Source organism: Chrysochloris asiatica, unplaced genomic scaffold (genome assembly GCF_000296735.1).
Source record: "Chrysochloris asiatica unplaced genomic scaffold, ChrAsi1.0 scaffold00058, whole genome shotgun sequence".
Classification (NCBI taxonomy): domain Eukaryota; kingdom Metazoa; phylum Chordata; class Mammalia; order Afrosoricida; family Chrysochloridae; genus Chrysochloris; species Chrysochloris asiatica.
The window spans coordinates 6,869,247-6,883,849 of record NW_006408576.1 but is presented as its reverse complement, the minus strand read 5'-3'; the positions used below and the strand labels follow the sequence as shown (position 1 = coordinate 6,883,849).

The window sequence follows — 14,603 nt, the reverse complement described above, 5'->3', positions numbered from 1 at the left end:
TGAGTCTGGCTGCTAATCTCAAGGTCAGCAGTTCAAAACTTCTAGTGGTTTAGTGGGAGAAAGATAAGGCTTTCTGTTTCTATAAAGATTTACAGTCTCAGAAACCCTATACAGGGTTGCTGTGAGTCAGAACCGACTCCACGGCACATAACTACCACCACCAATTTGTTTTTGGACTCCTGGTATGGTACTGTGGATTAATGCACTGAACTGCAAAGTCGGTTTGAACTGCAAGGTCAGCGATTCAAGCTTACCAGCCTCTCCTCGGGAACCCTATAAAGGATCGCTATGAGTTGAAACCGATTTGACCGCACTTAACAACAACAAATCTGTTATTGCTAGATGCCCTATTTTGCTCTCCTGTTGAACTAGAAATTATTTTATCAGTCAATTACTGTTGAAAATTATAGTTACGTTAATAATGTGTCCATGGCAGTATAAGTAATTTACTTCTCTAATGCGTGATTTTTGTGCCCATTTACAATTTTGGAACTGTTAAAAAACATACAAAAGTTTTAACACATATTTCTAAATCGCTTTCCAGAAACTTTGTACTAATTTATACTCCGTCAACAGTGGAGGAAATAAACTGCTTTTTGATCTGTATGTAGTAAGCCTTGCTTCATAAATGTTTATAGATATTTTTTTCCCTCCTGCAGGCACGTGCTTTAACACCTCAAACTGCAGAAACAGATGCCATTCGGTTTTTGGTTGGGACACAGTCTCTTAAATATGATAATCAGGTAACTATTTTTGACAAATATGTACATGTTAATTGCTCAGCCTATTCTTAGTTTTATAACCATTTTGCTTTTTTTGATTTTTCAAGAAACATTTGAGAAAGAAAACTAATGCCACATAAAATAAAACTTTTGGCATCTAAATACAATACTTTATATCAAAGAATGTCATTCAACTACGTATAGTAATTAAAGTTCCCTGGTAGCATAGTAGATTATGACCTGGGCTGCTAACCACAAGGTCAGAAGTTCAAATCTATCAGTCATTCACTCCAAGGAAGAAAAATAAGGCTTTCTGCTCTCATAAAGATTTACAGCCATAGAAACCCTATACAGGAAGTCTGTGAGTCAGAACTGCCTTGGTGGCACACAACCACCACCACCACCATGGATATTAATTGTTTTCATTCTGTTTAGCATTCTTTTCATAGTTTTATGTTTGGGTTTGGAAGTTAAGTTAAGTTAAGGTTTTTTTTTTGTTTTTTGTTTTTTTAAGGTTTTTATTGTGGATTGAGTGAAGGTTACAGGGCAGATCATTAGTTTTACATTCAACAAGTCATACACCTTGTTTCATTATAATGATTGTAATCACCTCCATGTACCATCAGTTAACAGTATTTCTCTCTACTCACTTTAGCTTTTTTTAAAAAAAACAAAACAAAACAAAAATCATTCAGGCATATATAATGATTTATACCTCCAAAGGGCACTTTCTGCAAGTCTGCCTCCTGGCTGCCAGCTCTCAGTCTCTCTCTTCCCATGAATCTGAAGTCCTCAGCTGCATCACCTCTCCATGTCTCCATCTCTGCTGCCATCTCTGGTGTCACTGCTTCTCTGGATAAGGTCCTGCATTCTGCTTGTGATCTTCTCCCTTGATGGTCCTAGGGTTCTTTGTTTCTGGACTGTAAGATTAAGAACTCCCCTGTTTTTGTTACAAAACTTCTAACTTTACAATTGTGACAGTAGCAATTAGTCATGATAACAGTTATTCACTATTGAATCATATGAATCTTATCCCCATCTCTTTTCACCAGACCCATCTAAACAAGATGAAAACTATTCCATGGTGACTCTGTCTTCCCCCACCCACTCTAAAACTAAGCTCCCTCTTGAAACCTTGTAAGCCAGTCACTTCATGACTTTATCGCCCCCTCATTTTACATAACCAATGTCTAAGTTGCCCATCCCTATCTACCCTGTGTACAGAGGATATAGCACTGATACTTGAAGACTCCTTCCCTCTCTGTTGATATTTAGAGTTACTACCTCCATGAGTATAGGTCAGGTTCATCAAATTGTAGCGATTTACCCTTGTTTCCTTTATCAAAATAAATAAATAAATATGTTTTTTTTTTTGGTGTGTAATCTTCTAATCAAGTTCTTATTATCAAGACGAGGCTAGGTCACGTGAGTACTGTCTGTAAGTTTGGGTGTTCTTATGCTTCTCCCCTCACTTTATATCAGCTGGATGCTTCACTCTTAGCTCTAGCCCTCTGTGGCTGTGTCCTTGTCCATGGGCTCAAGTGTCCCCAGGTCTCACCACTCTTTGGACCAAACAGCCCTTCCTCTTTTCTCTCTCATCTCCAGGTCAATGGGAGTCAATGGACTGTGGTTGAACTCAACCCATTTCTTCATTCTGCCTTTCCCATCTTCCATTCACTAGTAGACCAGTGTGGTCCCCAGCAATCTTACATGCCTGTTCATGTGTTCCCTTTGAGTTTCAGTCTTAGAGGGGAGTTTGTCCTGAAGGAACTTGATTGCTTGCCTTGATGGCTTCCTGGCAAACAGCTTGCTTATTCTTGTAGGGACCAGTCATGCTGACATTTTTGTTTTGGCTTTTTCTTTATGATCTTTCTTTGAAGATGTGTGTTTTGTCGCTCTAGCTGCTCCAGGATGGTCTGCTTGTACTTGATAGTGGGAATGTCCCACCTCAGAAGGTTCTGGATGGTACTCAGGATTCCACCTAAGGTCCTATACTCTGCAAAAGCCTTTGCAAGAGGCCTATTTCACTGGGCAAGTTCTAGAACCCTCTTTAGGTATTCCAATCAGTTATAGGTTGAAGATGGGCTTACAAGTTTTCTGTAATCATGTTTCCCAACCTTCCTTTCTATCTCACTCAAATATCTGTTTTACAATAGTAGGCAAGGAAAACCAATATTCATACGGCAGTCAAGCATCTTAGTATTATTTCCGCTCTTCAAACTATGCCTAGATCCCTGTATCACAGAGCCCTGTTTTTCCAAGGTTGAGCATACATCACTCTTTACGTCTGTCCCACTTAGGCCATGCAAACCTGTCTCAGTGTTCCCTATCTATCTTGTTCTTCCAGCTCCTCCCACTTCTTGTATTGCCCTCCCAAACACCCGAAGTAAACCCCTGACCCCATCACCTCTGTTGTGGTTACCTTATATTCCATGAAGTTAAATAGGTTTTAATATTATTAAGAATCAATATAGCATACAAAGTCAGCACAGTGAATGACTTTTTAAATTGTGCATAGCACTCTTTCTAGTTGAGACTGGGACAAGGCCCCCACCCAGTTATCCTTATCTCACAATGAATTGTTATAAAAAGCACTATTATAATATTACAGAGAATAGTCGCTCTACTTGTCTGTCAGTTTGTTGTACTGTGTGGCTTGACCTGTGATCCTGGAAGCTATGTTACTGGTATTTTAAGTATAAAATGATCACCTAAGGTGGACGGGTTTCAGCTAAGGTTCCAAACTAAGACAGAGTAGAAAGTAGGAGAGATGGACTACTTCTGAATGTTCAGCCCCTGAAAACATTATTATGAATAGCAGTGGAACACTCATATAGCACTAGAATACTGAGTGTTGAAACATGATGAATAGCACCAGAATATTGTTAGATACAGTGTCAGAAGATGAGCTCTTCAGGTTGGAAGGCACTCAAACTACGACTGGGGAAGAGATGTATCCTCAAAGTAGAGTTGACCCTGATAATGCAAATGGAGTAAAACTTGGAGAATCTTCAGTTGCTGATGGGGCACAACTCAAAATGAGGAGAAACAGCTATAAACATCCATTAATATTCAGAACATGGAATGTATAAAGTTTGAATCTAGGAAAATTGGAAGTTGTTCAAAATGAAATGGAAAGCATAAAGATCCATATCTTAGGCATGGTGATTTTTAATCAGCCAACTATATGGTTTACTATACCGGAAATGGCAAATTAAAAGAGATGGCCTCACATTCATCAAAAAGAATATTTCATGATGTTTGTTGGAGGACAATGCTGTCTATGATAGGATAATTTTCGGACGTCCACAAGGAAGACCAGTTAATACTACTATTTATCTAAACTGTCACACCAACCACTAAAGCCCATGATAATGAAATTGAAGAGTTCTAGCAGCTTCTTCAGTCTGAAATTGAGCAAACCTGCAAACAAGATGTATTGATAATTACTGGTGATTGGAATGTGAAGGTTGGAAACAAAGAGGAAGGATCAGTAGTTGGAAAAGATGGCTTAGATGACAGAAATGATGTTGGAGATCGCATGATAGGATTTTGCAGGACTAATGACTTATTCGGAGTCCTAGTTTGGCACTGTGGGTTCATGTACTGGACTGTAAAGTCATTGAATTGCAAGGTTGGTGGTTCAAGCTCACCAGTCACTCCTTGGAAACCCTACACAGGGTAGGGTGTAGGGTTTCCAAGGAAACCTACCCGACCCAACGGCACTTAGCAACAACAATTACTTATTCATTATAAATACCTTTTTTAAGAAGTATAAAAGAAAACTATACACAATGAACCTCACTACATGTAATGCATAGAAATCTATGGGAAGAGACAGAAGTAAAGCTCCATATAATTATCCAAACCAAGGTCAGGACAGACTGTGTAACAGACTATCAGTTGGTCCATATGCAAATTCAGGCTGAAGATGAAGAAAATTAAAACATGTCCACGAGAGCCAAAATTGCTCTTGAACCTACCCACATGAATTTACAGATCATCTCAAGTACAGATTTGATGCATTAGACACTAATGACCTTAAGACCAGAAGAGTTATGGGATGGCATCAAGAACATTATACAGGAAGAAAGCAAAAGGTCATTAAGAAGACAAGAAAGAAGGAAAAGACCAAAATGAATATCAGAATAGACTCTGCTAAACCAAATGGAAGAAATGAGGAGGTGAAAAACTGAATAGTAAATTTCAGAAGACAGTCAAGAAGACAAAGTCATTATAAGTAATGTGCAAAGACCTGGAGTTAGAAAACTGAAAAAGTGAAAAACATGTTCAGCATTTCTCAGTCTGAAAGAACTGAAGAAAATATTTAAGCCTGGACTTGCAATATTGAAGGACTGTACGGGTAAAAACGGAGTCATGTAAAACACTTCAAAAGAAGCTAGAAAGAATACAGAGAGTTACCAAAAAGAATGGTATTTGTTCAACCATTTCAAGAGGTAACGTATGATTAAGGTACTGAAGGAAGAAGTCCAAGCTGTACTGAAGGCATTGACAAAGAAAAAGACTCTAGGAATTGAAGGAATACAAATTGAAATCTTTCAACAAATTGATGCAGCAGTGGAGACACTCACTCTTCTATGCCTTGAAATTTGAAAGACAGTTGCTTAGGCAACTGATGGGAAGAGGTCCATATTTGTGCCCATTTGAAAGAGAGGGGACCCAATGAAATGTGGAAATCATTTGCAATGTCATTAATGTCACATGCAAGTAATTTTTTGCTAAAGATGATTTAAAAGTGGCTGTAACAGTTCAATGATAGGGAGCAGCCAGAAGTTTAAGCTGGATTCAAACAAGGATGTGTAACAAGGGATCTCATTCTTTCTGTCAGATAGGACTTGTCTGAAAGCAGAGAGTTACCAGAAAGATAATAAGCTTACTTGGGCTTATTAACTACGCAAAGGCTTTTGACTGTGTGGATTTTGACAAGCTATGGATAACATTAGGAAGAATAGGCATGCCAGAACACTTAATTGTGCTCATGAGGAACCTGTTCATAGACCAAGAGGCAGTTGTTTGAATAGAACAAAAGTATACTGAATAGTTTAAAATAAGAGAAGGTGTGTACCAGGGTTGTATTCTTGCACCATGCTTATTTCGTCTGTATGCTGAGCAAATAATCTGAGAAACTGGATTATATGAAGAACAATTTGGCATCTGGATTGGAGGAAGATTCCTTTACAACCTGTGATAGGCAGATGATACAACTTTGCTTGCTTAAAGTGAAGAGGACTTAAAATACTTACTGATGGAGATCAAAGACTGTGGCCTTCAGTATGGTCTGTACCACAATGTAAATAAAACAAAATCCTTGCCACTGGACGAATAAATAACATCATGATAAAGAAACAAAAAATTGCCGTTGTCAAAGATTTCCTTATTCTTGGATTCAGAATCAACACTCACGGAAGCAGCAGTCAAGAAATCAAACAATGTATTGCACTATGCAAGTTTCCCTACAAGATCTCTTTAGAATGTTTGAGAGCTAAAGTGCACCTGACCCAAGCCATGTTATTTTCAGTTGACTCAAATGTATATGAAAGTTGGACAGTGAATAAGGAAGACCATAAAAGGATTGATACATTTGAATGATGGTGTTGAAGAAGAATATTGAAAGTACCACGCACTGCCAGAAGAACAAACAAATTTGTGTTAGAAGAAGTACAACCAGAATGCTCCTTAGAAGCCTGGATGGCAAGACCTTGTCTGTCATACTTAAGACATATTATCAGGAGGGACCAATTAGTGGAGAAGGACATCATGCTTGTTAAAGTGGAGGGTCAGTGACAAAGTGTAAGACCCCCAAGGAGACAGATTGGCATAGTGGCGGCAGCAGTGGGTTCAAATGTAAGGATTGTGGGAATGGTGCAGGACCAGGAGGTGCTTTGCTTTGGTGTGCCTAGAACTACTTTGAATTGCAGTGCACTCAGCAGCGCTTAACAACAGCAACAACAAAGAATAGTCAGGGCCAGACAGGATAGTAAAATTGTTACTCTCTTATATTGATAAAATTTTAAAAAGTAATTTTACCAACTAAGTTTACCTTGTAATTGCTATGTTTCAAACCTAAGAGAAAGGTTTATACACCAAAAATAATAATTGTATGGTTTAGTGCTGTAAAATATGCACTGGACTGATAACCGCAAATTTGAAAGTTCAAATTTCCCAGCCCCTCCTTGGAAACCCTATAGGAGGTCACTGTGTCAGAATAGATTTGACAGGAGTCCTGGTGTGGCGCTGTGGACTAATGTGTCAGACTTCAAAGTCATTTGAACTTCAAGGTCGGTGATTCAAGCTCACCAGCTGCTCCTTGGAAACCCTATTCAGGGTCGCTTTGGGTCGGAATCGATTTGACGGCACTTAACAACAACAACAATAATAGTGTAAAACTGGAAACATCAAAAGGCTGTTTTCTGTGAAATAGAATGCACGCTTTATGCTCATTAAATTACAAAACTCTGATTAAAATTTAAGAATTGTTAGCTGAAGCAGTAGATATACAGGAGGGACAACAATACTAGTAAAGTACCATTTAAAATCGAAAGGGCAACCTTTACCTACAGTAACAAAGAAGTGTGAATGTGTACAACAGTTTTCTTTTGAAATAAACACAAACAGAAGCATAATAATTTAAAAACAAAATAAGATAATCTAAGACATGATTGTAAGAAATGAATTGCATTGTACCTGGTTATATCAGCCAAAATTATATATAAATTATTTAGTGTGCTAAGAAAGCATCAGCCTGAAATGAGCAAGTGCTTTAATGTATCAAGTTCATTTTGGAGAAGGTAGAGTCCAATGAATGAATTATTTTAAATGAGATTTCCAATTTTTCTTTTCCCTCCCTCCCATATTGAAGATTTCTGATATTACTCAGTTTCTCAACAACTCTCTTTTAATTTGACATTGTACTTTATTGTACATCTTAAATTTGTGTATCATATTTGTGTTTTTTAAAGCTTCAATTAATAGTTGGATCCAAAATAAAAATACGTAGATACAGCATTGGTTGTGAGGCACAAGAGTTTAGGAGGAGATTAAAGCCAGTTTTTTTCCCTAGCATGTAGCGCAGACTATGAACCATGATTGTAGAATGTTTTCTGACCTAGCTACCATGTTGATTACATTTTATTACAGTATCATGCCTTTAGCAGGTGTGATATCGTTAATTGGAAACAGATTTAAAGTAAGTTTTTAACTTACGTCTTCTTATAGTGTTTACAATTTAAGGATTACTTTTCTCTAGTAGAGCTGTAAGATTGTCCAATGAAAGTAATTATGTCTGTAAAGTGTCCAGACTGTCAACTTTAAAACCACTGCCTGTATTTATTCATTGTATTTAGACCTCAGAGGAGGAATTAATGGTATGCTATACTATTGGTTTCTTCTCTGTGTCTCTTCTAAGTGTTTTCTTCATTATGTAGTATATTCTTTAAATTTCTTTTTGCTGGTTGAGCAGTATTCTAGTGGGGTCCTATACATGCAATAGCCCAGCTACTGGTATATATTGACTGAAACTTGGTTAAATACTCTTATAAATCAATAAATCCACCTGTTCTGAAATCCTATAACTCCATTGGTCTAGTTGCTAAGGCAAGTTGTTCAAATTAGGTCAGCAGTCAAAGTTATGACCTGCCTATGCCTTTCTCCTCTGGATATTGACCTTTGTTCTTTACCCATAATGTAACCCATTAACTCTGCCAGCTCCCTCTGCAATTATGAAATACTCTGGTTAGTTAGAAGGTGTTGTAAGTGAAAAGGAATCTCATTAATATCTGTAAGTGGATTCAAGTTTAGTATGTTGAAGCAAAGAGGTTCTTATAGGTGATGGTCTGGACTGTGGTTATCTCGCCACCACCAGCTCTTTTATTTTTTGTGTAATTATGCTTTTGTTATAATTGAGTTTTCAAGCTAGCTTGGATTTGCATTGTTTTTTAAAACTGAATCTTTCCATTGTAAGGTTTTAAAAACAATTCTAGGGAGAAACGCAAAGCAAAATGTCATAATGCTTTCTGGCAACAATTAAACTAAAATCACTTTAAGTAATTGTAGAATAAATCAGTAATATCATTGTTCAGGTTTTCTCAAACTTTAATGATACTTAGATAGCACTTTGTTAAAATACACATTCCTGTGTTCTATCCTCTGAGATCCTGATTCAGTTGGTCTTGAGGTCAATCCAAGGTTTTGCATTTCATAAAGCTTATGAGATCCCATCGTGAGTAACACTGTCCTTGAGAGTTGTATAATCCTCTAAGCTTGATAGGTTAAATCCATCTACTATGACAAACATAGTTGACAACTTTATGTGCCTGCTTGTGTCAAATGTCATTTCTTGGCACAGATAGTTATGGTTTCAAGAATAAAAGTCATCAGTCCTTGGATCTTTTTTTATTTTTGTTTTTTAAGTGCCCTGGAGTTCACTTCCAACTCATAACCACCCTGTATGGTGTTTTCAAAGAGCAGCTGGTGGGTTTGAACCTCCAACCTTGTTGTTAGCAGTCCAGTGCTAATTCTACTGTGCCACACTAGTAATCCAGTCTTGTACCTAGTGAAAGAAATATTTGGTATTTAAGTAAAGACTTTTGTCCTTCTTAATCAGTCTCAAACACAAAATGAACTTTTCAATGTTGAGATACAAAAAATATACATATAACTTAATTTTTCTGGTAATAGGTATGTAAATATTTGGAAACCTTTTTCATATCTACTTGAGTAATTGCTACTTGAGTGCTTTGTTTGCAATGCTACATCTGCTCCTCACTTAGCCACTATCTTTTTGTGACATCTTGCCTTTATGCCAACTTTGAAAAAATTCTTTGATGCCACTTACAATGGCCTAAGCCCCACGAAGAGCTATAGCTGGCTGTAAGGTACTCTTTGTGGCCACTCTAAATGGTATACTCCCACCCTGTAATAGTTGGGGTACATGAGGGATGATAGTCGACTGGCTGCAGGATGTCTTCTCCATTTGTGATGCTTTGATCTGGCCACTGAGGGTGTGGGATGATGGTGGGATGGCACAGGGTCACAGGTGGCCAGGCTGGGTAAGGCCCTGAAGTGCAGGGGAAGTCAGTGGGTGAAGGCAAGAAGTAGGGAAAAGAAAGGAGTCCACGTGGGCCTATGAGACAAGTATGGATGACCACCATTTAGGGTGGGTATCGGGCAATACCCGACCATCACCACTATGATAGGTAAGAAACGCGTGTTAGAGAAGGGGGTCAGCTCTGGAACAACCAGTGGGCAGTGATGGACTTCGGGTGTGGGTAAGAGAGAGGGCATAGCCCCTTTCTCTCACTTAACACCAATTTCACGTAACGACCTAGTCTTTGGAACTTAACCATGTCAGTAAGTGAGGAGGGTATACTGTATTAACTGTTATCTCATTCTTTTCAAACATCCTCATTAAACTACTAATTAGGCTTATAGCCTCTGGCTTCAGTTAGTTTTTTAGCCATGGTTGAATTAAAGAATATAGGTTTTATAATTTTCTATGTCTGCACAAGGGAGTTAGACATTATCTGAAGTTGCCTTTTACATGTGAATCCAAATGACAGTTATGAAGGAGTGGTTTTGACAAACTGTTTTTCCCTTTCTGTTTCTGAGAAAAGTGTGCAATATTGTTGAGAAATTCATTCATTCAACAAATGCTTATTATGTTCATTTAGATAATAATACAAAATTTGCTTGGTAGGCAATTACAGCTCATGGCTACCTATTTATGTCAGAGTAGGAGTGTGCTCCATAGGTTTTTTTTATTTTAAATGATTTATTTTTATTGTTGACAATATATAAAGCAGAACATAGGCAAATTCAACAGTTTCTATATTGATCAAAAATTTTTAATTGTGCAGCCATTTCCCCCTCCTTTTTTGATTTATTCCCTTCTCATTAACATAAACTCATTGCCCCCTAAGCTTCCTATATCATCTTTGGAGCTGCTGGTATTATTTTGATTCCATATAGATAGTTCTTACAAGAACATAGTGCTCAAGACAGACATTCTTTACTAATTAAGTTAAACTAATGTTTATTTTTAATAAGATTTCAGGGGATAGTTAAAGGTTAAATTTAGGCTGTATCATGGAGACTATTTGTCTCCTGACAGTTTGGATTCCATGAGAATTTGAGTTTTTGTTCTATATTTTCCTTCTTTGGATCAGTATTCTTCTGTTTAGTCTTTGGTTAAAAATGATCAATAATGGTAGCTGGGCACCATACAGTTCTCTTGACTCATGGCAAAGGTTCATGGAGATAATTAGTCATATATTCCATTTCTGACTAAGATTTCTGACTTTTCGTCTACCTCTCTTGTACCTTGAATGGCCAGTTACAAACTTTTAAGACCCAAGCACTATGCTACAAACTTGGAGATAGAACACAAACATTAAATATATTATTAGTCCAATTAACTTGGATGACCCATGAAACCATGACCCTAAACCAGCAAACCAAGGAACCAGATCTCATGTGGTGATTGGTTATATACATAAGTAGCACTAGGCAAATCTGCTACAAAAGACCTTTTTAAAGTAAAGTGTTAAAAAGCAAAGATGTCACTTTGAGGGCTAAGGTATGACTGACCCAAGACATGATATTTTCATTTGCCTCATATGTATGTGCAAGTTGCACTGTGAGGAAGGTCAATGAAAAATTGATGCATTTAATTATGTTTTTGGTAAAGAATATTGAAAGACTACCAGAAGAACAAATCTGTTGTAGAAGAAATACAGCCAGTGTGGCACCATAGCATTGGACTGCAAACCACAAGATTGACAGTTCAAATCCACCAGCTGCTCCTTGGAAACCCTACTCAGGGTTGCTATGAGTTGAAATGATGCAATGGCATTTAACAACAAAAACAACAGCAGCACTCCTTAGAAGCCAGGATAGTGAGACTTTGTCTCTCATAATTTGGACATATGGTTAGGAGGGATCAATCCCTGGAGAAGGTTATCATGCTTGGTAAAGAGGAAGAACCTCAACAAGCTGGATTGGCACAGTGGCAGCAACAATGGGCTCAACCAACAATGGTAAGGATGGCACAAAACCAGCAGTGGTTCATTTTGTTGTGCATTGGTTTGCTGTGGGTTGGAACCAAGTCAATAGTACTTAACAACAGCAACAAGAAGCAGCTGCAGTAGCAGCTACTTTTTTTTCATCATTGTTGTAAATATATCACATAATTTATGCCAGTTTAAATTTTATAGGGGTGCAGTGGCTCTGTAGGATAAGCATTTGACAGCGAGTCACACGTTGATGGTTCGAGCCCACTTGTTGCTCCATGGGAGAAAGATAAGGATTTCTGTTCCCACAAAGATTGACAACCTCAGAAAACATTATACAGAGACACTATAAGTTGGAACCACCTCCACAACATTAGCAACAGCAACTTAACAGCAATTTTGTTAATTGACTATTCAACGCTTGCAACCCTTAATCAGTGTAATTTTTCATCACTGCACATGGAAACATGGTACTGGTGGTATAAACAATAGCACCCTCCCTCTATTTGCTTTCTCCTTCTTGCAGTGTTATCCATAGTTTATTATGATCCACACAGTTGAATGTCTTTGCATAGTCAATAAAGCACAAGTAAACATCTTTCTAGTATTTTCTGCTTTCAGTCAAGATTCATCTGCCGTTAGCAGTGATGAGAAAAAATACAAAACAATAACGGCCAAGTAGCTGTTTCCAAATTTTCTGAAATAGATAAGTGAGTACCTCCAATGCTGTATCAGTTTGTTGAAGCATTTCATTATGTATTCTATCAATTCCTGGAACCTTGTTTTTGCCAATGTCTTTAGTGCAACTTGAATTTCTATCTTGAGTATCATAGATTCCTTCCTGATCATATGGTACCATTTAAAGTGGTTGAATATCAGCTGATTCATTTTGGTATAATGACCCTATGTATTCCTTCTGTGGTGTAGTGAATTATTTAATGTCTCTTCTCGTCTTGTTATTTGTGGTGGTGGTTGTGTGTTGTCAAGTTGCTTTCAACTCATAACCACCCTGAATAGGGTTTCTGAGGCTGTAAATCTTTATTGGGGCAGAGAGCATTATCTGTCTCCTGTGCAGTGACTGTAGATTGGAAGATTCGAACTGCTGACCTTATGGTTTTTGCCATGATGGATCTGGGTAAGACAAAGTGGGAGACGATGCTTACAGGATCATATGACTCAGTTTTGATTGGTCACAAGGAGGGTTAACTGTAATGGTAAAAACCTGGAACTCTAATGTGTACAAAATGAACCATCTCAGAAGAAGGAAGAGGGGGATCTTACTACATTGAAGAAGTAGTAAAACATTTCCTTTGGACCCTGAGATCTCTGCACATCGAACCTCCATGATCCTGGGACGGAAAACTGTGACACCTCAGGAGTGGCAGTGTAGTAACAGCCACAGAATTAAGAGCCAGAGCACAAGACAGAGTGGTGACCTTCCCAGCCTACAAAGCAAGTAAAGCAGAAAGCTTGAGCTTTGACTTTGAGCAGGAAGCTTGATTGCAGAGTGGGGTGCCTCCAGATACTTACTTGGTAGACAGTAGGGCACATTTGCTGACCCATGAAGCTAGAGCTGAATGCCTTCAAGCTGAGGTATATGGTGAAGTGGTGTGTCCTATGGAAATTTGTCAGCAGCCCTAAAAGAGCTTTGAAACAATGGCTGAACAGAGAGAGACCTGCCTGTGAGCCTGGCTGAGGTAAGGCTGTCCTGACTGGAATAACTACTCTGAGAATTTCTGATCCTGAATTGTAACCTGTTAAGTTCCCTAATAAGCCCCCTAACTGTGAGTATGGTGTCTGAGTTCTTTGTGGCCATTGCCATGAATTACCAAACTCAGCTAGTAAAGAGTGCTATGGGAAGAGTGCTATATTGTCATTTTATGCCTCTTCCATCTTTTTTTTTTTTTTAAGTTTTTATTGTGAAGTAGGTGGGTTTACATGGGAAGACATCAGTTTTACATTCATCCTATTGTATTTCGTATCATTGCAAGATTACAGTCCCCTCAATGCATCATCAGTAACCAAAGGGTACACCCCACAGACCCGCCCCCACAGCCATCAGCACACAGCCCCCTTCCCTCCCAGAGTCCAGTGTCCCCAGCTGCTCCATCTGTCCATGTTATTGTGTTTGTCTCCATCCATGGCATCACTGCCTGTCTGGGTACGGTCCCACTCTCTGTTCATCTCACTTTATGGCCCCAGGGATGTCTGCTCCTGGGCTACAAAATCAATCACTCTCTTTCTTTTGTCAAAAAACATCTACCTCTATATTTCCTACCCTCACAGTCAGTCCTGATGGCAATTATTCACTATTGTACCACAAGAGTCTTATCCCTATTTCCTTTCCCCAGCCTGGTCCCAACAGATTGGAACTCATTCAGTGTTGATTCTACCTTCCCCTGACCCATCTGGAACTAGGCTCCCTCTTGAAAGATTGTAAGCCAGTCACTTCTTGCCTTCATAGATTCCCTCCCCCCCACCCCCTGCCGCCCATTTTGGGTAGCCAATGTCTAAGTTACCCTTCACTGTCTACCCTGTGTACCAAGGGGGTGGGAGTGATCCCTGCTATAAAAATTTGTTCCCTTTTTTGAGCTACTACATCCATAAGTATAGGTAAAGTTAATCAATTTGTAGTTGGTTATTTATTTTTCCCCTTCTCTCTTGTTTCTTCTTCTAGTCGAGTTCTGATCATCCAGCCATTGAAGCCAGGCCAAGTGGGTACTATCTGCAAGTATGGGTGTTCTTGTGCATCTCCCCTCACTTTATATCAGCTGGATGCTTCACTCTCCGCTCTAGACCTCTGTGGCCATGTCACTGCCTCTGGGCCCAGGAGTCTTGCTGTACTGCTGGCCAT

At 38.7% G+C, this 14,603-nt stretch overlaps 1 protein-coding gene across 1 annotated transcript in view; it reads left to right on the top strand.

Moving 5' to 3' along the window:
* The first annotated feature begins 429 nt into the window (after positions 1–429).
* Positions 430–14,603, top strand: part of TSSC1 (tumor suppressing subtransferable candidate 1) — a 260,535-nt gene continuing 246,361 nt past the window's right edge. The window contains exons 1-3 of the mRNA XM_006863996.1: positions 430–435; positions 545–610; positions 660–743. Of these exons, the coding sequence (XP_006864058.1) occupies positions 430–435; positions 545–610; positions 660–743 (156 nt within the window). The remainder of the gene's footprint in view (positions 436–544; positions 611–659; positions 744–14,603) is intronic.